The 21,187-nt window shown below is 35.3% G+C and overlaps 1 protein-coding gene across 1 annotated transcript in view; it reads left to right on the top strand.

Moving 5' to 3' along the window:
* Positions 1-21,187, top strand: part of DCDC1 (doublecortin domain containing 1) — a 314,173-nt gene that overhangs the window by 186,444 nt on the left and 106,542 nt on the right. The window contains exons 16-19 of the mRNA XM_087951066.1: positions 1,913-2,031; positions 2,676-2,736; positions 12,783-12,938; positions 13,166-13,323. Of these exons, the coding sequence (XP_087807192.1) occupies positions 1,913-2,031; positions 2,676-2,736; positions 12,783-12,938; positions 13,166-13,323 (494 nt within the window). The remainder of the gene's footprint in view (positions 1-1,912; positions 2,032-2,675; positions 2,737-12,782; positions 12,939-13,165; positions 13,324-21,187) is intronic.

Genomic DNA, 21,187 nt, shown 5'->3' on the forward strand with positions numbered 1-21,187 from the left:
TAGAAATCAGATTTTAAAATCTGAAAGAATGTATATGCGAGTGTACATGTGAATTTTATAAAGAATTCTATATAAATTATTAATTATTAAGATTATAAAGTTACTAATTTATAAATCAATTTATTAAAATTATTATTATTTTAATAATTATTTTAATAATTATTAAAAATTTTAATTTATATAGAATTAGAACAGTGGTGGCTAACCTTCTTGGGCTCCTGTGATGAAAATTTTAGTGTGCCATCACCCAGAAGGCAACGTGTGTGCCCCCCCATGCCCCCTGCGCATGTGCACAAGATACCCCTTGCCACCCTCTGACCTGAACTGCACATGCACAACGCCTCCCAGCTGATTTTCGGCCCATTTGAGGCCTTTTTTGGCCTCCCAGAGGCTCAAGCAGCCTTTGGAGATATTTTCTAAAATACCGGAAATGACAAAACAGGCCCATTTTTCAGCCTCCAAGGGCTGCAGAGGCTTCCCTCAAGCCTCTGGGAGGCTGAAAAAGGCCTCAAATGGGCCAAAAATCAGCTGGGAGGCACACACGTGCGCAGTGCAGGTAAATTTGGCTGGGGCTCGCGTGCCCGCACAAATGGCTCTGTGTGCCACCTGTGGCATGCATGCCATAGGTTCGCCATTACAGAATTAGAAGAATTAAAACTAGTGATTTATAGAAATGTTAATATATGACATTAAATGATTTATGGTAATTCCTTGATTTAATATTCCTTGATTTAATATTTTAATAAAATAAATACTATTTTAATAAATAGTAAAAAGGTAGTAGATTTTGATGGAACTCAAACTCATCACTAAATCCAAGGTAATCTTGTCTTTGCAATATCCTGCATAAGGATGCAGTTGTCATTGATTGTGGATTGGTTCCACTCACCTACTACTGACCTACTATTATAGACAGAATTTTAACAGAAATCTTAATTATAGTAATATAAAAATGGTTCTTTACAGGATACATCAGGTTAATGTAATGGTAAGATGAGTAATTGCTGGGTAAAATGATGAAATTGAATACCAGCATCATATGACATCATTGCAAAATACTTAAGCATAATCCTGTGTATCATAGGAGAGAGAATGTACACCATAACAGAAAATTGAGCTATTAACAGGAGAAGATGTGACAGAAATGACAGCTTTTCTATATAAAGGGCAACACCTAAAATAAATTGTGAGAAGAAATTTCAGATTTCAGATAATCCACCTATATAATTTTAGTAGCCCATATCCACTTGTTACACAAATGTTATAACCTGTGCTATATGCCAAAGTAGTTATTTTTACCTCAGGGCAAATCCTAATCATATTGGTGGAAGTTGCTGCCAAATCTAGAGTTTAAATCTAAATTTAGAGTTTTTTCCTAAAAGGGAAAAAAACCTCAATAAAATGATTGCACAGTTGTTTTATTGCAGAACTACTGCTGTTATTTATTTAAACAGATGTGGTTATGGATGTTTAACCAACATTCTTTTAGACTTGAGGTAAAACTTTAAATTGACTCAATGACTATAGATGTGTTGCAGTCTTTGCAGTTCACTGAACTTTTTTCCCTGTGCATACATATTTCAAGTAAACGCAGTAGTTATAAGTATGGCAAGTGACACGTTATGGACCCTAAATCACTGCACTGTGAAATATGCAGAGGGAAAAGACAAATGAAGATATCAAGGGTCTCTTCTATTTTGCACTGAACTGTAAAATGCCACCCTTGTCGTACAGAAGATCACTGATTCTGAGCAAGGCTCATTGACTGCTAAGTTGTGGATAGTGTTTCAGTTTTTCCAACTGTTAATATCCCGAGTTATCCAGGCATAATGACCTCTCTATTTGTAACACATTGTTGAATTTTCTGGTTCTTTTCACTTATTTATACCCCCTTTCCCCCATTCATTGAAAGGCTGGGAAGATTGTAAATCGAGCTATGGCACAAGGCAGTCTGTCTGTTGGTCATCCAATCAGAGCTATGATGCAGGATGGCAGACCTCTTGAGGGCTATAAGTTAACCCTGCAGAAAAGGTACTGATACAATATATTCTAAAGGTACAATTATTGAGATGAAATGAAATGTTATCAGATGATCTGCTTTCAGATGTTACAATTTAGTGGAAAATATATGCGATCTAAATTATATTTAAATAGCCTCTAAATTATATACCCTTATTAGATGTTAATTTCTTTAAACATTTTAACCATCTTTGAAAGTTCTTCCTGAAATAATTGGGAAATAGTTATAGATTTGCTTCCTTTCTGCACAAAACAGAATAAGAACTCAACATCTTAACAATGAATCTGAAATATGCATGGTATGGAACTAGGTATCTTAGTGAATAATCTAGAGTTCAGTCATAGATCATTTATATGCTTTTGTTTCATTTACACCTCAATTTTCTCCAGGGGGTTCAAGAGGGAGTAATAGTTTCTTTCTATTTTCACAATAAATTTGTATGATCAAGGTTAATGACTTGTTTAGTACCATCCAGGCAGCTTTATAATGTTTTGCCTTCTTATTTAGAATATAGTTCACTAATTGGAACACTACAACCAAGTCTGATATATTTTCTAAATAAAGTAAATTTAGGGCATATGATGTGAATTGTGCTATAAATAGAGTATCTTTGTGTTTAGAGATTTCTTAACTTTAGAAGCATTTTTTTTTTCAGAGACAAAAACAATATATGTCAGTACTGGGAATTTGAAAATGATGGTTCTATCCATTCTAAGGTGTGTATGTGTAAATATATATTTAAATACCATATTAATATAAGCTACTTATTATTGCCTGGAATCCATTAATGTATCGATATATGGCATTATTGAAAGTTTGTTTCATGAATAATAATTGAAATATTATATTTACTTTTGCAGTATTATGTTGGGTTCTAAGAATATCATAAAAGCATTTTATTAAAATATTCCTCATAATCTTTTAAAGCTTGAAATTTTCACTTTATTGATAATGTTTGTAGTGATGGATTTTATTATGTTATTTTAATCTGCTTAAGGTATCTATTTAATTTTCAAAATCTGATTTTATTTAAAATTACGCAATTTGATATTTATTATTATTTTTATTCCTAATCAAATTATTTATAATTTTGTAAGCTTATGTAAGATACAAGAAAAAAAAGAGGAATAGAAATCATGTGCAATGTCCCCATTTCTTAACTCCAGGTGAAATCAGTTCTGGAGATTGCCTGAACCCTAAAGTGTCTGTGTCTGTGTCTGTGTGGGTACCTTAATGTATGTATTTATGTCAGGCATAGACCAAAGTATGGTACACAGTGCAACACAATGTATGAATAAAACATGTAATATTAAAATTATAGCTAATGGTTTTTGATCATGAAAGTGATCTATCAAATCCTATTTATACCCAGACTTTCCTTATAGTTACAAAATTTTGCAACTAACAGAAACAGCGACCTGGTTAACAAGGGGAGGGAATATTATTTCAGAGCACCATCTATGGTATAATGGAAAACTCAACAAAACATGCACTGTAGATTTGATTATACTCTCTGTGCAAGGACAAATGCAATCTTGAAAGGAGATCTCAACATGATGCACCCTTCAGAACTATTCACGGAGAAAGTATTATGGTTGGCAAATGTATTTGCTGTTCTGAAAGAGAAGAGATTATATGTGTAACTATGAATAGGACAACTTCCATTCCAAAAAAATACTCTTAGAGTGGACAGAAACTCTGTATAAGTATTGTGTTTGTGTGCTGGAAGCCAAAATGTAAAAAAAAAGAAGGCATCCCCCATAATATAAACAATAATTTCTGATTATAACTAATTGTCTTAACATAAAATGCTCTATGTAAAAAAAAATGATTGATTTTTGATCTACATATTCCAACCACTCTCTGCTAGACACATAACACTCAATACAAAGACACACCTAAGTACATATGCACAAATATCCATCTCCTTTTTCCTAATAGATAAAAAAGGGAAATATCAGGTTGGAGAGGTGGTGAGGAGAATGAATTATGTCACTGGAAAGAGAAAAGCAGGAACAAAATTGGGTGGAGTTGTGGCAAGGGGAAGAAAAAAAAGGGAACTTTGGTGTTATAAAAAAGTTGACCTTTACTGGACAAGCAACCTTTTTTAAATCATAGGCTAATCTTGGATCCATGTTTTTCGGTGACAGTGTTGCAAATAAATGGCTCGCATATAAAGATTCTACAGGAGAAATTAAAACAGGCAAGATGGTGCTTATAACATCATGATCAAATATATCAATGTGTGTGTGTGGGGGGGGGATCAGAGTTTGATCATGATGCTATAAGCACCATCTTGCCTGTTTTAACTTCTCTTGCACAACCTTTGTAATCTAGGCATTTATTTGCTTTCATTTGCTTATCTATTCTTGTTAGTGAAGATGATTTCCCTAATTCACAGGAATTCCTAGTCAGTGATTATAAACCTATACTCTCTATTATAAACCATCCCGTATCTCAAAACTTTCCTGTGTATTGTATAACCTACACAAGAGATTTGGGTGACCGAAGGGGCTATTGTGGGATCATGCAATCGAAAACCTCTGAGCAGACTTTAGCACTTGGAAAGTGCTTTAATTGGTTTTATTTGTACTGAGTAATGTATCATGAAGTCATTGATTGTCCTCAGGGTTATTGCTACTGATCTAGAGAACAGGCCCAGGAATTCTAAATTTTTAAATGTTCTAGTATTTTATTTATAGGTATTCACAGCAGGAGCAAGGGAGGCAATTGATGAAACATGCTTTGTGATACTGCTAATGCAGACCTTATCCCTTATGTACTGGCATGTGAGAGAAGTGTGAATGGGAGACTTCTAACCTGGAATGCAGAAGGGGTATAAATCTGAACGGAGGCATTCTGATCTTGCCTAGTGGTTTAATCAATACATGTATGGAAGTGAATGTGAAAATGTAATTATGAACAAAAGGGCTAAAATCTATGTCAGACTGTCTGAATTCAAGTAATCTGTAGATGCATATGAAAGTAAGAATTCATAGCCTGGTGATAGTTACATGTTATGTTCCAATGAATAATAATATTGAAAGAACCTAACATGAATCTAAAAAAAATATGCATAAATAAATAAATAAATCTATGACCAAAAAAAAAGAAGAAACCCAAATAACCAAATAAAAAACTAAATGACAACAGAAAAATCAGGAACATAAATTTAATTTAGAAGTGGTTTGTTGACAAATAGTGCTGCAATAAAATACAAAGGCAAGCAGAGTATCAGCTGCATGGGTGCACATCAGCTTTGAAAAGTAACAGGGAAGTGAAGGTCTGTTTGAAAGCTGAGTGTACCATAGGCAATTTAGAGTTCAATTGACAGTCAAACCATATAACACAAATGCAGCACAGGTTCATAAAAAGGGAACTGCAGTGACAGAAAAATACTCTGTGGGTTTTTTGTTTTTTTTTGCTTTCCAAGGAATGGACAAACAACAAACCTGTAAACAATGCTTTATTTCACAATGCTTCCCCAACAATAGACTGTTACTCTCCACCCTTCTAGGACTTTTAAGGTGCTGTTGCCATGTAAATGTGCCTTTAATGCTCAGTCCTTGAATACTTACTTCAAGCAAAAGTCTGTAAAGTGGCATATAACCTTCACCTCCTTCCAAAAGATCATACATTAGTTGGGTTGTGCTGTCTTAGTATGGTTGTTCTTCTTCTAGTTGCGACCAAGCTCTCAGCAAAACTCCAAGTAGGACTGGTAGGTTATATTGTTCACTGTAGCTTGTGGTCCTGGCAGTAGACTGATAGTCCTCTTGCCTGCTTGTAATAGACGCCAAATTCCAGACTTCATCTCCATTTCCCCATCTTCATGTATTTACATATTTCTTCCTATCCCTCCTCATTCTACTTCTGTAAGCTAGGAGTCTGGGTGGAATGAGGATGTCTCTGGATATGACCCCATCCTTGAAAATATCAGAGAATGGTTAATAATTTATTACTGGCAGTTGGGATGCTGGAATGGATGCTTGTGAGTAAAATAGCAAGTGGCTGAATTAATGTATGAAGGAAATGGGGTGGGAAGCATTTCTGCCTGGCTGCAGCTATTTTTCCCAATTGCAGATAGCAACTCCAACTTCATTCCCTCTCAATCACACACCAGAGAAGTTAGTCAGTCAGTGTGGATCAAAGAGCAGAGAGTCAAGGAGCAGAACAAGAAACAAAAACACAAGAACACAGCTCTGAGCTTAGTGAGCTGTTTCCAACAGAGAGCCATTGCTAGTGGCAGTTCTTAAATGATGCAGGTAAGGTTCAGCTAGGCACGGACATCTTTGATTCTCAAGAAGCTTGCCTAATTTGCCTTTGCTTGGCTCTCTGATACTTGGCCAATATGTCCAAGGTCTGGGATCCCACCCCTTGTCACTTGAATCCCGTCCTACCTGCTCCTGCTATTTGTTAAGACAGCCTGAGCTGGTTAATTGAGGTTGATAGTTCAGCCTCCTTAGTCCATAACATAAAGAAATGCATAATGTAACTGAACAAAAGTCTGGCTATGATTCAACTCGATAGGACAAACTGCAAGTAAAACTCAAAGGAAAGAAATGATCAACAAAGGAACAAAACAAAGAAAATCATCTTTCAAGAAATAAAGTACCCAATTCAAAAGATTTTTTTCAGCATTAGCATCCTGGACAATAGCATGAAAAAGGATAGTTTGCTGTCAAATAACACCAATAACAGTAACTATTCTGCTATGTTTATTTTATTTTATTTATTAGAATTTGTCAAACAAAAATAAAAGAATAAAAATACAATGACAGGGACAATAGGCACGTTAATGCACTTATGCACCCCCCCCTCTACTAACCACTTAAGTATGATGTAAGGTCCACGGAAGTCAATTTGTGACTGAAACTGTGAAAATTTGTAGCTGAAACAACTGAATCAGATGGAGCATTTCAGACTTTGACAATTCTATTACAGAAATCTTATTTTTTACAGTCAAGTTTAGAATGATTTACATTGAGTTTAAAGTGGTTGTTAGTACACACATATTATTGCGATTAAAACAAAAAAAACCAACTCTGTTACAGGCAAAACATTACTACGTATAATTCGGTTGTTAGTGCACATATTATTGCCATTAAAACAAAAAACAACTCTCATCTACAGGTAAAACATTATTACGTATAATGTTGTATGCAATACCTAGGTCTGACTGCAAGTGACGCAGTTCTAAGTTATTCAAACCGAGAATTTTGAGCCTAGTAGCATAGGGAATGATACACAACAGGAAGAACTAAATAATTTTTATAAAAAAAACTAGGGGTGTGTGTGTGTGTGTGTGTGTGTGATCAGCAGATGCATTAGAGGCTTTCTGTAATTCTGTTGAAATAATTGCAAAAACACTTTCCATGAGAAGAAACACCCTACTTCCAGGAAAAAAAACTAAAAAAATTGTACTATATTAGAGGATTAGATACCTCACTGAGTACTGTAGTGTTTTCCTTTATCTAAAACAACCACCACATGAACTACAGTGGAGGAGTGAGGTGCATCATGGAAGTACAGCAATAATTTGGCCTCCTGTGGCAAACCATTGCAGACAGGAATGAAAAACCAAAGGAATTTAAGCTTGAGTTCACAAAATGCCAAAGAAATGGGAGAAGTCTAAGCTATAGCTGAAAGGAAAAGGAAAGGACATTGTAATTCTTGCTGAAACAAAGCTAGATTTTTTAAAAATGTTTCCTGCCTCAGCAGACAGAGAAATTTTATAAGATGGTAATATTCATATATACACATGCACTAAAGGAAAGCACCTTTGCATAGGCATCACTTCACTTAAGAATATAAAAAAATAATCTTTCCTCTGAAGCTTGGAAACTCAGTTGAGTTGCAGAATAACAAAGCCTCCTTAACAAAAACTACCAAAAACAAATTAAAAATTAAACAAAACTTGATCGAAGAGCTGGGTGCCTATTGCTTTAAATGACTTAGTACGAATTCATAGTTCTGGAAACATTAACTTAGGGAATTGTTCTTTGTTAATTCTGTCACCAAGACCCAGCAATCAATAATGTAAAAGGGAAGAGTTGAGCAAGACGTCTGTGTAATACAGGTAGTCCTCAATTTAGAACAGTTCATTTAGTGACCATTCAAGCACTGAAAAAAAGTGATTATGACCATTTTTCACACTTTCAACTCTTGCAGCATCCCCATGGTCATGTAATCAAAATTCAGATACTTGTCAACTGATTCATGTTTATGAGTAATGTTTATGACGGTTGCAGTGTCCTGGGGTCATATGATCACCTCTTGTGACCTTCTGACAAGCAAAGTCAATGGGGAAGCCAGATTCACTTAACAAGGGTGGCAAGAAAGGTTGTAAAATGGGGCAAAACTCGCTTAACAAATGTCTCACTTGGCCACATACGTTTGGGACTCAATTGTGGTCATAAGCCCATAGTGCTTTTTTTCTTTTTTCAAACTGTGAGATTCTACCAGTTCACACCTATTCGCTAGAACCAGTTGTTAACATTCTAAGCAGTTCAGACAGCCAGATGTTAGAAGAAATTACTGGCCTTATCCTGTAAGGAAGGCAGGAAGACAACATTCTGGTGTTGCTTACAGAAACTGCCTCTTCGTTAACCCTTATTACATTCTTGGCAGGACTAGACTTCCTGTCTCAGGAACGTCTCTGGAGTATTTTTCCCCTCCTTTGCTGGTACTTTGCTTGTGTGGAGTGACCATTCAAAGTTACAATGGCACTGAAAAAAGTGACTTATGACCATTTTTCACACTTACGACTATTGCAGCATCCCCACAGTCATGAGAGGCCAGGCGAGGAGATGCGTGCCTTGATGTGAGTGATATTGAGTTGGCCACACCCAGCCAATAACATGACCACCAAGCCATGTTCACCCAGTCACATGACCACCAAGCCACGCTCACCACCTAAACCCCGCCCACAGAACCGGTTGTTAAAAATTTTGAATCCCACCCCTGTATAAAGCCATTCATCTAGAATGCTATATATGTTAACATTCAAGAAAAAAATGATGAGAATAAAGTTGAAAATGTTAACAGTGTTGATAAATTGTAAGAACATAGATAAAGAGGATAATAGGAGAAATGCTAACTGTGGACATGTTTGCATATGGAGGCTTTCTTGCTTAATATGTATATGAAGACTGCATCTGCACCTGATTGAAAGATTGCCCTCATTGTTCCTCCATACAAATAAAAAAATAGAAAGAGTGACTACAAGAACTGCCAACAATGATTTAATATTAAATGAATATGGATTGAATATGAAAATGAGCAATCAATACAAAAGAATTGTGTTTAGGTGGTTTAGTTATTTACACTGAATAAATAATAGTTTCATTGCAAAGTAAATATATGAAGAATGAACAGATTAATAAAAAGGAGGTGACCAGTAAATCATGGCTCAATGAAGCTGATGCTATCCCAAAAAGAGACTGATGACATGTTTAAAGAACAATGAACAAGATATGAATTGATGCAGAGACAGTGTAAATTGTGATGGTTTGCAATGATAAAAAATAAAAACATATATAACGAAAGGTGTTTAACCATATTTCCTTTTTATTTATATCTTTAATTTCTTTTGCTTATAAGTTCTTTAAGAAATCTGATTCAGATATTAATGAAATATGCTGTCTCATGTAGGTTTAAACAGCCAGTGTTATTTTCTCAGGAGTTTTCTTGAAGGCTGGTGAATATCAAGCAGACCTCAAAGCTCTCACCCATTAGAGTTGTTCACATCTTACAAATGACACCTGGCTTCTGTGGAGAAGCTACTTCAATACAATAGTAGCACTTGAAATGGCTTCTTCCTGGATGCTGGCAATTGAGGTATCATCTCTTGACCAATGGATTTCAGGGAATGAGCTTCACTTGTCCCTGAATTTTTCTCATCTGAAAAAATATCTTCAAGTGCCAGCTTCAAGAGAAGTGGTGGTGTTTAACCTGATGCTAAATCATATCCAACGAGTGCCAACAAGTGGAGAGGATCCAAACTCTCATTTCGTTTTTTTTAAAGCTAGTGGGTTAGAGTCAGTTACTGGTGTCTTATACCCAGTTGAGCCAACAGCAAAGAGCCACACATAGGATTTATACAGAATTTTTGATGAAAGGTGATTTGAACATATGTACATATTAATAGGACACCCCTATTTTATAACTTTTTAACTACTGGTAAAGAAACAAGAAAAGATATATATATATATATATATATATATATATATATATATATATATATATATATATATATATATATATATATATATGTGTGTGTGTGTGTGTGTGTGTGTGTGTGTGTGTGTGTGTGTATATATATATATATATATATATATATATATATATATATATATATATATATATATATATATATCCTTCATAAATAAACACATTCTTTTAAATGGGAGATAGCAGTCTTCAAATATGACAAATATTATTCTAATGAGCTCATTAAAGAAGAAAGGAGAGAAATAAGAAAATGCAGCACTACATTTCCTTGAATTCACTGCTTCTTTTCAAGCTATATATTCCATAATCAATGAATCACCAAAAAGTTCAAATTGGCACAGCAGTAAACATTTCATTCCTAAAGATGACATCAAAATAATACAGCTAAAAGCATACACTCTACTTTTATAATGGATTCACTCTGAATTCTTATTCCAACTACCTGCTTATATGTATGTATGTATGTATGTATGTATGTATGTATGTATGTATGTATGTATGTCTTGGCGTGTTTGGGTCTTTTCCCGTGTAAGATTGAGAGCATCTTGGCAACGTTTCGACGAGGTCCCACTCACCATCTTCAGGCTGGTGCTTTCGGCTTCGTGCTTGTGCGAGCAAAGCGTGTCAGGAGCTGCCGTCTCCCTATATATACTGGTGGGAAGGTTGGCTGTGTTGTCATTTCTTGATTGGTTGATGGAGTTGATGTTTGCAGATTGGCTGGCTTTTTTGTAAGAACATGTGTGGCTGAGGTATTGGCTGTGTGTCTATCAGCCTGCTGTGTTGTAACGACCTGTGTGATGATCTTCTGAGTTCTAATGTTTTGACATCCTGGATCTTGTGCTGTTATCCCTTGGGTCGTAATGACCTAGGTCATGGGCTGTGTGATGACCTTCTGAGTTCTATTGTTGTGACATCCTGGGTCTTGTGCTGTAATCTCCTGTGTCGTTGGCTGTGTTGCAACATCCTGAGGTTTTGTGGTGTAACCTCCTGAGTTCTGTGATGTGATATCCTGAGTGGGTGGCTGTGATGTGACGTTCCGGGCTTTTGGTTTGGCTCTGAGTTTGAGGCCTGGATATGTGTTCATGGCATGTGTCCATTTGCTTGGTTTGGGGGTTAGGGTGTGTGGCAGCTGGTGCTGCAGCCGTGGTCTGGTTTCTGGATGGTGGTTGTCTTTCGTCTATGGGATGGGTTTGGGTTTGAGTCTGGTGAGGGAGAATGGTGGTGGTGTCATGTGTTGTTTTGGGTCAGGTGTTGGTTTTTATGGCTGGGACTCGTTTGTTGATGAGGGCTAGTTTCCAGATGTCTGGTAGGCGGGAGGCATTGTCCCGTTTATTTATGTTATGGGGTGTTTCTCTATTTTGATGGCTTCCCTGATTATTCTCTTGTTGAAGTGTTCAGTATTGGAGATTAATTTGGTTCCCTCAAAAAAAAATTATATATGTGTGTGTGTGTGTGTGTGTGTGTGTGTGTGTGTGTATATATTCTCAAGTTTTTGCGGGTACTTACATGTATGGTATTCAGCTTTGTTTGGGTATTTTCCCACGTCATTATAGTTGTGCTTTTAAAGTTGTAGCAATGTTTCGGCAGAATCTCATCTGCCATCATCAGGCTTCTGTATTGTGTTCGTCTGTGATATATATATATATATATATATATATATATATATATATATATATATATATATATATATATATATATATATATATATATATATATATATATAGAAAGCAAGGGGACACTTCAACCATTTCTGTTTCCTCTTAAAGAAATGGAAGGGCAGGACTATCAAAGAAGGTTTGAAATAGAGGAAAGGTGCCAGAGGGTTGCCCAACTGTACTATAGCTAGCATATTGTGAATTTGAGATAAATTCATCATTTCCCTCTTCTCATAATGAGGGAGGGGCAAATATGAAATATATCTTTCGATATTGTATGTGTACCAATTTAGTATTCTATCTGAAATAAATACATAAATAATTAAAAACTCTCAGTAATATAAATGAAATTTACTCTAACTTTCGCATGACGCTGATATAAGAAAGAAGCCTAAAACAGGATTTAAAGATGGAAAATGGAAATATGAAAAAAGAAAAGAAAAATGGGATAGAAACATTATTAGGTGAATATGATAACACAGAAGCAGATTTGTGCATAAAGAAACCAAAGGAATAAATTAGGTCAAAAAAGCAGGATAGATTCATTGATTGAAGAAAATAATTTCAAACTGTGGAATATGAGATGTAAACCATGAATATGTTTGTAATACTGATTAAACAAAGGACATTTAGCAAATCATATTTTGGTTATATTTAGTGTGCTGCAGCCAGCTTTATTGGCTCATGAGATTCAAATCTTCATGAATTTTGTGAGCTAGCTGAGAGCAGAGTTGAGCTGTACCATGTCGCATATTGATCAGCTTTTTGGTGACTCGTAGCAGAGCCTGTCCATGGCAATAAATTATGCATTTACTAGTATATCACTGGTTGGTTGTTTACAAACTGAAGACATGCAACTACTCTATTTCTCACTACAGGCTTACCCTGAGTTTGTCCTAACTTACCTAGAAGAGTTAAATGTAAAAGAGATGGTCCAGATCAAATGCTCCACACATGAGGTCCAGTCTGTACTTCATCAAAAGATAGATGACAATTCAGAAGACATCCCTATTCCACACCAGAACCAGAGCGAGGTCAGAGCAAGTGGCTTTTTTTCAGAGGAAAATCATTTGAAGGGAGATATTACAATTTAACATACATGGCTCCAGAAAAGAGAGCAACAATACAAAAGAGAATACTCAATATACAAATATCCTACTTTTTTAAAAAAGTATTTTCCTCATGGTTTATATTAAAATTCTCTGATTGCTGAGTTTTATTCAACATAAGCATTATGATTCCTTATATGTTAATTCCACAGGTTTTAAAAAATAGTGACCGCAACAGCAAGGAGAAACAACTTTCCAGACCTTTGGACGCCCATTTAATGCCTAAAGGTACCTCAGGCGAGAATTGCCAGCTGACAGTAGCATTGGTGAGGAAACTGGAAGAGAAACATCCTAAGGCCTCAGCTCAAAGGTAAGCTAGTGACAGAGTTGATATTTATTGTTCAATGACATTAGAAATTTTCCTTCAGTTTTATGTAAGATTGATTTCCTGGATCTTAGTGAAATATCTCAAAAGCCCTCTGGCTTGCAAGGAGAAATGGAGTTTTAACCAAATCTAATGAAAGGGGGAGGAAGGAGGTGACATTTATGCAGGTTTTTTTAAAAAAAGATTGATGTCTACACTTATCACTGAGGACAAAGTATCATTACGTATTATGCATGAATTGTAGCATAACCCCATAAAAGTGTATAATTTATGGTATTTAATTATCATTTATTAATTCTACATATGCGAAATAACAGTTTCCTAGATTCATATAAATAAATTGTTGTACATTCCCTGGATGTCTTAAACCGATGTTATGTTGACTATTGTAGGAAGATAACACGTATACATTTAATACAGATTTGCAATGAAATTACTGAAGTGCTTTAAAAAGTAAAATAAAAGAACTTTACAATTAATAAACAAAAACATGTACATCTTTCAATTCTCATTTTAGCTATATAAAATAATATTAATGCTTCTATTCTATTCTTTCTTTAAATATGCATTTCTTACAGTTTTCATAATAAAAGTATGGAGCCTATTTAAGGGTTGTTAGTTTTATATTACATAAATATGAGCTTTGCTGAAATAAGCCCAGCATTAAAATCAGTACTGTTATATCAGTTTTCAGAGGGATCTTGTATTATGGCATTTCTGTTTCTTTTCAGCTATCTATCAGCTTTTAAACATGCTTTGTGGAGTAATGTCCTGAATACCTGCTAGTTTACATTATGGTATTTGTGGCTGGATTATTGCAATGTACATTATGTAGAACTGCTCTTGAAGACTATCAGAAACTGCAGCTGGCCAGAATGCAGCAGCATGGGCAATTCTGATACTCACAGTTTGCCCAAGTTACATTTATTTATTTATTTTATTTATTTATTTGATTTGCCAATTGTTTACAAGATAATAAGTATAAGTGTATACATAGTTGTGAATACATGAAATGGGTACATATAAGAAAAATAAGAGAAGAATAAGAGAAACAATAGGACAGGGACGGTAGGCACGTTGGTGCGCTTATGCACGCCCCCTACAGACCTCTTAGGAAAGGGGTGAGGTCAATAGTAGACAGTCTAAGGTTAAAGTTTTTGGGGTTTGGGGAAGAAACTACAGAGTCGGGTAGAGTATTCCAGACATTGACCACTCTATTGCTGAAGTCGTATTTCCTGCAATCAAGTTTGGTGTGGTTAACTTTGAGTTTGTATCTATTGTGTGCTCTTGTGTTGTTATGGTTGAAGCTGAAGTATTCATTGACAGGTAGGACATTGCAATGTATGATTTTATATACCATGCTTAAATCAGACCGAAGACGGCGTAATTCAAGGTTTTCTAGTTCTAGAATTTCAAGTCTGGTGGCATAAGGTATTCTACAACGAGTAGAGGAGTGGAGAACTCTTCTTGTGAAATATTTCTGGACTTTCTCAATTGTGCTAATATCAGATACGTAATGCTAATATCAGATACATCATTATTATGTGAGCTGCAGAGTCTTCCATTTGGTTTCTAGGTGCAGTTCAAGGAGTGGTTACCTTTAAAATTCTACATGGCAGAGGGCCAGATTATTTGTGGGACTGCATTTGCCCAAGTCTTTGGAATAGCTTTCCATCTGAGATCTGAGACATCTACCCTTTTAGCCATTCAGAAGGGCATGAAGATCTGGCTGTTCACCCAAGCGTGGTCTAGGATGGGGCTAGTGCCTGGTTTCCTGGTTTTATTCCTCTTTAATTTGTTTTATTCATCTTTTTATTGGTTGTTGTGAGCCACCTAGAATTGCTTTGTGAGGTAACAAGCATATAAGTGCTTTGTGAGGTAGAAATAAAAATCATTTTAATAAATAAAAATATATATTTAATATCTAAATAAATTTAGATTTAATAGTGCATTTTTTAAATGGGCCAACAGTATGTCAAATTTCATTCTAGTCTTAAAGGCAGACACAGGCTATACTGTGTTACATGTACTTCAATGATTGTGGAGTTAGATCACCTTCAGTTCTGGGAAAAACCTTCTTGATAGGTAGAGTTTGCCAACCTTTGATCTATACTTCTTACCCTTTTCTCCTGGTCAATTGCACTTCTCCTATAATTAGATACTATATATTAAGTATTATATATGACTGAGGCCAGCTGTGGTTAAAACAGTTCTGGGATGTTTTGGGCCTGTATTTAGAATTCTGATTAGAACCAGATTTTGAGAGTGTGTTTTTGAGCATGTTTGGCTTTAATGCAGGGCTGAAATCCAGCCAGTGGTAACAGATTAAAAGTTGCAGAGGTAAGTGATATGTAACAGAAGAAGAAACTGTTATTATCCCAGGAGCCACTTCTGATTCATTAGCTCCAATCAGTATTCCTGTAACATCTTAAATTTTTCATTTAAAAAAATCAGTGGATTCTCTAAGTTTTGTAGAATAAGGACCCCCAACCCCTGGGCTACTGTGTTGTGGCCTATTTGGAATTGGGCCATGCGAGTGGCTGGCCAGACCATATGCATGCGTGCAGCTCAACTTTCATGAGCAGCGAACCGGCAGGAACGCACACAAATCGAGCTGCACGTGTGCTAGTCCACCACTTGCACAAGGGCTGCTCATACAGTTTAGTTCCCCACTCTCCACCCTCAACTGGGACGCCAAGCTGCAAAGGTTGGGAACCACTGTTTTAGAAGATGCATCCTATATTATTTTTCTGTATTTTAATATGATCCAGATTGACAATATGATTCACTCTAAAATATTTTATTAAATCTCTGAGTAAATATAATGAATGAAAAGTAAGATCCAAAATGAATTAGCATGGTGAAGGAAAATATTTTCCTATCATATTATTTCTTCTGAAATGGCTAAAAAGTGAAGATCTGTAATACTAAATATGAATATGAAAATATTCTGTTTGTTCTTGTTTCTAAGGGGATGGGAGGCAATATAAAGCTTTTTCTTATTATTCCAATTTTACACTAGTAAGAATTCTGCCATAAAGGAGGACTTAAAGAATGGAACACATTTTTCATGACTCTGTCAGCATTTTGTCTTCAATCAAAATGACCTTATATGGTATGCTGTTAAGTGCAACTGTTCTTGAACAACGGGCATTTCCCACGCCTTTCGTTTTCAGCCCCTGGTGTCAATAAAAGGCACAATCAAGGAACTTTTTGAAAGGGGGATTCTAATGTGAGGAGACAAACAACAGAAAACTTTTTAGAGGTGTTTCATGCCAAATCATTCAATATTTCAGAATGTTCCTTGATCTTCAAGAACTGTTTTTAGGTTCCAAGAAGATGCAATAGAAATAGTATTATGCCCACTGATTTTTATCTATAAAGTATATTCATCCAATGCGTAGTTATTTGTTGTACTTGTTGCAATTCTACTTAAAAGGAGCACAGGAGATGATTCCAAGTAATTTAAAGCATATTAGGAACAAGGCATAAGATTTGTAGGATATCTTTTTTGGTTAAAATAAAGACTTTGTTATTCTTTTTTAATTATGTTATCACAGATTGGAGATGAACACTATTTTCTAACATTAATTGTTTAAAAAATATTATTTTTTACTTCATTGAGTTGCCTCAGTATCAGTCACATTTTTTGTTTCATTGATTTTGGTAAAATTGGACACCTATCTACTGTATTCCCATTGGGTAAACAAATTCCTGTAATTTAAATTTAACTAAAAGCAAATGATTTGCAGTATTGCTTTGCTTTTCAAACTATAGCATACAGATGTTTATGTTTTAATATATTTTTTTCAACATTTCCCTTTATTTTACTCTGTGAGGAATTTATGACAGATTCTTTTGACTGAAAATCCAAGGTTTTCCTCATGATATATTTGCCATCTAAATGTTCTAAAGGTTAAAGCTTTGAATTGGGGACAAATTAGCTTTCATTACATGCATTTTGACAAAATTACTTAGTTCTCTGTTTGAGGTGGATAATTCAAATCCATTTTTCCTCTCCCTTTCTCAGGACCACAGAAAAACTAATTCAAGATGGTACAAAACTGGGTATCATTTGTTTTCTCCTGACAATGTGAGGATGCAGTTGTTTGCATTATTATATTAAATTGAGCAACTTACCTTTATTTAAATTGAATAGATATTGTGGAGGGAGAACTGTAGCAGCCAACAAAGCATGGTGACCCAGCTTGTCACCCAGTGACCTGTGAGAAGGAAATAATCAACTGTGAGTAGCTGTCATCTTAACTGATTCTGACAGTTTGGCTCTGGGCACATCTGTGCTAGTTGCATGGAAAGGCCTTTGTTGTTTTCCCACTAGTGACTTTGCTGACTGCTGTAGGGGTTGCTTGCTGCCCTACTCCTACTCTTCCCTCCCCTTCAGGAGGGAAAGCAGCTGCCAGTTATGGGATTGACATTTCTTTCAATGATTTACATGGCATTTATTTAATTATAAAGTACAAGTTCACATTGGATATTAGACCTTTGCATGGCATTCTAAGTGAAATTAAGATCCTTCTTGGATTGTACTTTTTCAGTCAAAAAATTGTACATTTTTCAATTTGCATGGAAAATAGTGAACTGATGGTCTCTCCATTTTATAAAAATATATCAAATGTTTATCTTACTATTTTAATAGTGCTAACCATTTGCAATGCTTAATATTCCTAAGTTCCCTTTAGCCAGCTAAAGCTACCATTTTGTCTAATTGCTTTAATTATAATTGCCTTTTCTTATTTCAGTAAATCGATTATAAATAAGTGTTTTCCTTTTCCTTCAGGACTCTTATATGCTAAGACTTTTTACCTGAATGTACAAAGTTCTTTTAACCTCTTTTGATTAAAAGCACATAATAAAATGGAAGAGCAAAAGAAAATAAATGCATAATTTGCCATGCAAACTTTTTATGTGCACTTTTCTTTATAGGAACACAAACTGATGTTTACAATGGTTAAAACTGGATTACACTCATTAGTTAAGGAGATTTGCACTCATGTGATCTACTTATTACCACATATGCTTCCTAGATCTGCTCTAGAGATCCTCCAAGCTTTCAGAACAGATGGGGGGAGAGGACTGAAGGGGAAGAGAAATCTGTTAGACCACCATTTTATTTTTTTATTGGCAGATAGTCAGTATTGGATACAACTCAGTCTTAATTGCTCTTCCTTAGTAATAATTTGTTCTGGAATAAAGCAGGTGTTTTTCTTCCTTCATGGAATAAAATAAATCTGGAGCTGTAATGAGAGAAAAAGTACAGTCATGATTCTTTGTTTGCAGACATACTGCAGACCTAGTCTTCATGCCAATTTTGAGAAAAAAAATATGAATAATTTGACCATACGTACTGTTTATAATGTAAATGATGGAATGGAGCAATTCATTTATCAGTAATATATGTATTATCCATTTATGAAAATGGCAATTTTATGAAAGTTAACATTCTTCTTACAGAAATGTCTAAGGAATAAAGTAGATAAGATTTTATATTTAAATAGAAAAAAGGGAAGATTTTCTTAACTTCAAACACAATACAAATATTTTACATGAATAAATGCACATTTAACTTCATTATTGAAAGGTCTTTTTTCAGTTTGGCAATGATCCTATTCCAATTCACACCTATCCTAAGGGAGAATGGAACCTTATTAGTTTTGGGAGATCTCTCAGATGTTTCAGGTTCATCAACCACAGTAATCTTTCTGAATAGATTCTAACTGGAAGAGCAATGTTATGCTATGCTATGCCATCCTGGTTTCATTCCTTATGTACCTGGCCTATTCTGGAAGATAATCTAGATAAAATGGGATCCTCATTTTGCTCTGACAGCAGATTCTATAAGTATCTGCACTATCCCCTATGTTTTTAATATTTACATCAAGCTTATGAGAAAGTTATCTTGTGATTGGGACTGAGATAGCAATATATGAATGACATTGAGTTCTATTTCAATTTTTCACTACAATCATGTTCAGTCCTAGGATGTTTTAAACCAGTGCTAATAGATAAGTGATGACTCAGTCAGGATCCAGATTTGAGAGCGAGACTGTTTGGCTCAACTGTCTGTATGAATTATATTCAACTTGTTTTGAAGAAAATTGCCCTCCTTTTATAACACCAGAATCATAGCTTTGCTCTTGATACCACACTCTTTTAGAGGTACAGGTTTTCTCAGTAGTTCAATGCACTTTTTAGCCCTATCGGCTGATATACCAGTTTTGAACATTCAATTATTCATGTTTTGATAACTTCCTGTTTTGGTTACTGCAGTCATAAGTGGAAGTGGTTTGGAAATACTCAAATACAGCTCATCAGTCTGGAACCCACATTACGTATCTGATATTAGCACAGTTGAGAAAGTCCAGAAATATTTCACAAGAAGAGTTCTCCACTCCTCTACTCGTTGCAGAATACCTTATGCCACTAGACTTGAAATTCTAGACCTAGAAAACCTTGAATTACGCCGTCTTCAGTCTGATCTAAGTATGGTATATAAAATCATACATTGCAATGACTTACCTGTCAATGAATACTTCAGCTTCAATCATAACAACACAAGAGCACACAATAGATACAAACTCAAGGTTAACTGCACCAAACTTGATTGCAGGAAATACTACTTCAGCAGCAGAGTGGTCAATGTCTGGAATACTCTACCTGACTCTGTGGTTTCTTCCCCAAACCCCAAAAACTTTAACCTTAGACTGTCTACTATTGACCTCACCCCTTTCCTAAGAGGTCTGTAGGGGGCGTGCATAAGCGCACCAACGTGCCTACCATCCCTGTCCTATTGTTTATTTTTCTTATATGTACCCATTTCATGTAGTCATAACTATGTATATACTTATACCTATTATCTTGTAAGCAATTGACAAATCAAATAAATAAATAAATAAAGTTCATATAATCCAGAACAGACAGCCAGGCTCTTAATTAGAGCTTTAGCCTTATTATAATATTTCGTAGATATTTTATTTACTTCCAATTAATTTCACCATTGTAGTGGTAGGAAAAGTGACCTTGGGAAACAGGAAGGAGAGCCACAGATGGGACAACCAGCTTGTAAAAGATATCTCAGGCCACAGAAGAGGGATGTCCAATTTGTAATTGGATCTTATTTCTTAAGAGGTGGGAAAGAGAGATGTAGTTTTCATGGCAAAAAATGCAACTGACAGATCTGAAAAGTTTGAAAATAGTGGAAGAATTGAATATGGATAAACAGCTCCTTTATGTTCCCGAAGAGAAATCTATATATATATATATTGAGAGAGGCCTATTCAAAAAGAAGCTTCTTCATTTATGCTCATCAATGGTGTAATTACCACTGAGTAACATTGCCAGTGATTGCCTAGATATTGGCCCATCATCCTACATCCAACTGGCTTCACACTCTCCCTGTGGCTCTTCATGGAGATGCAAAGCCCAAATCTATGGAGTTTGTTCCAGGCAGAGTGGGAAATTAAATGGGTCCTTGATGTGTACCCCAGCACAGAAGGACAGCGGATATTCCAATCCTGTTAATGCTCTTGGAAAAACTTTGCAAGATACCAGAATGTATAAAATCATATGCACTTTAGACTACCTCTTGGAATGTTGGATTTCAGTCACTACAAACAAGCAAGATAAAGTGCTACTCTAGATTGTTCTCAAAAATTTGTAAGATGTTACTACAATATCATGCATAACAGACATTATACTAAATCTAGATTGTTGAATACCAAATAACCTGATAAAATGGGAAGAATGCATGGACCGCTAAAGTTAGGGATATAACTTTATAAGAAATTTTCTAAAATGAAATTAAATTCCATCACCGCTTAAGTTAGGGATA

The sequence above is a fragment of the Notechis scutatus genome, chromosome 1, assembly GCF_049901735.1.
Source record: "Notechis scutatus isolate UNSWTSFEM ecotype Mainland chromosome 1, rNotScu1.2, whole genome shotgun sequence".
NCBI lineage: Eukaryota > Metazoa > Chordata > Lepidosauria > Squamata > Elapidae > Notechis > Notechis scutatus.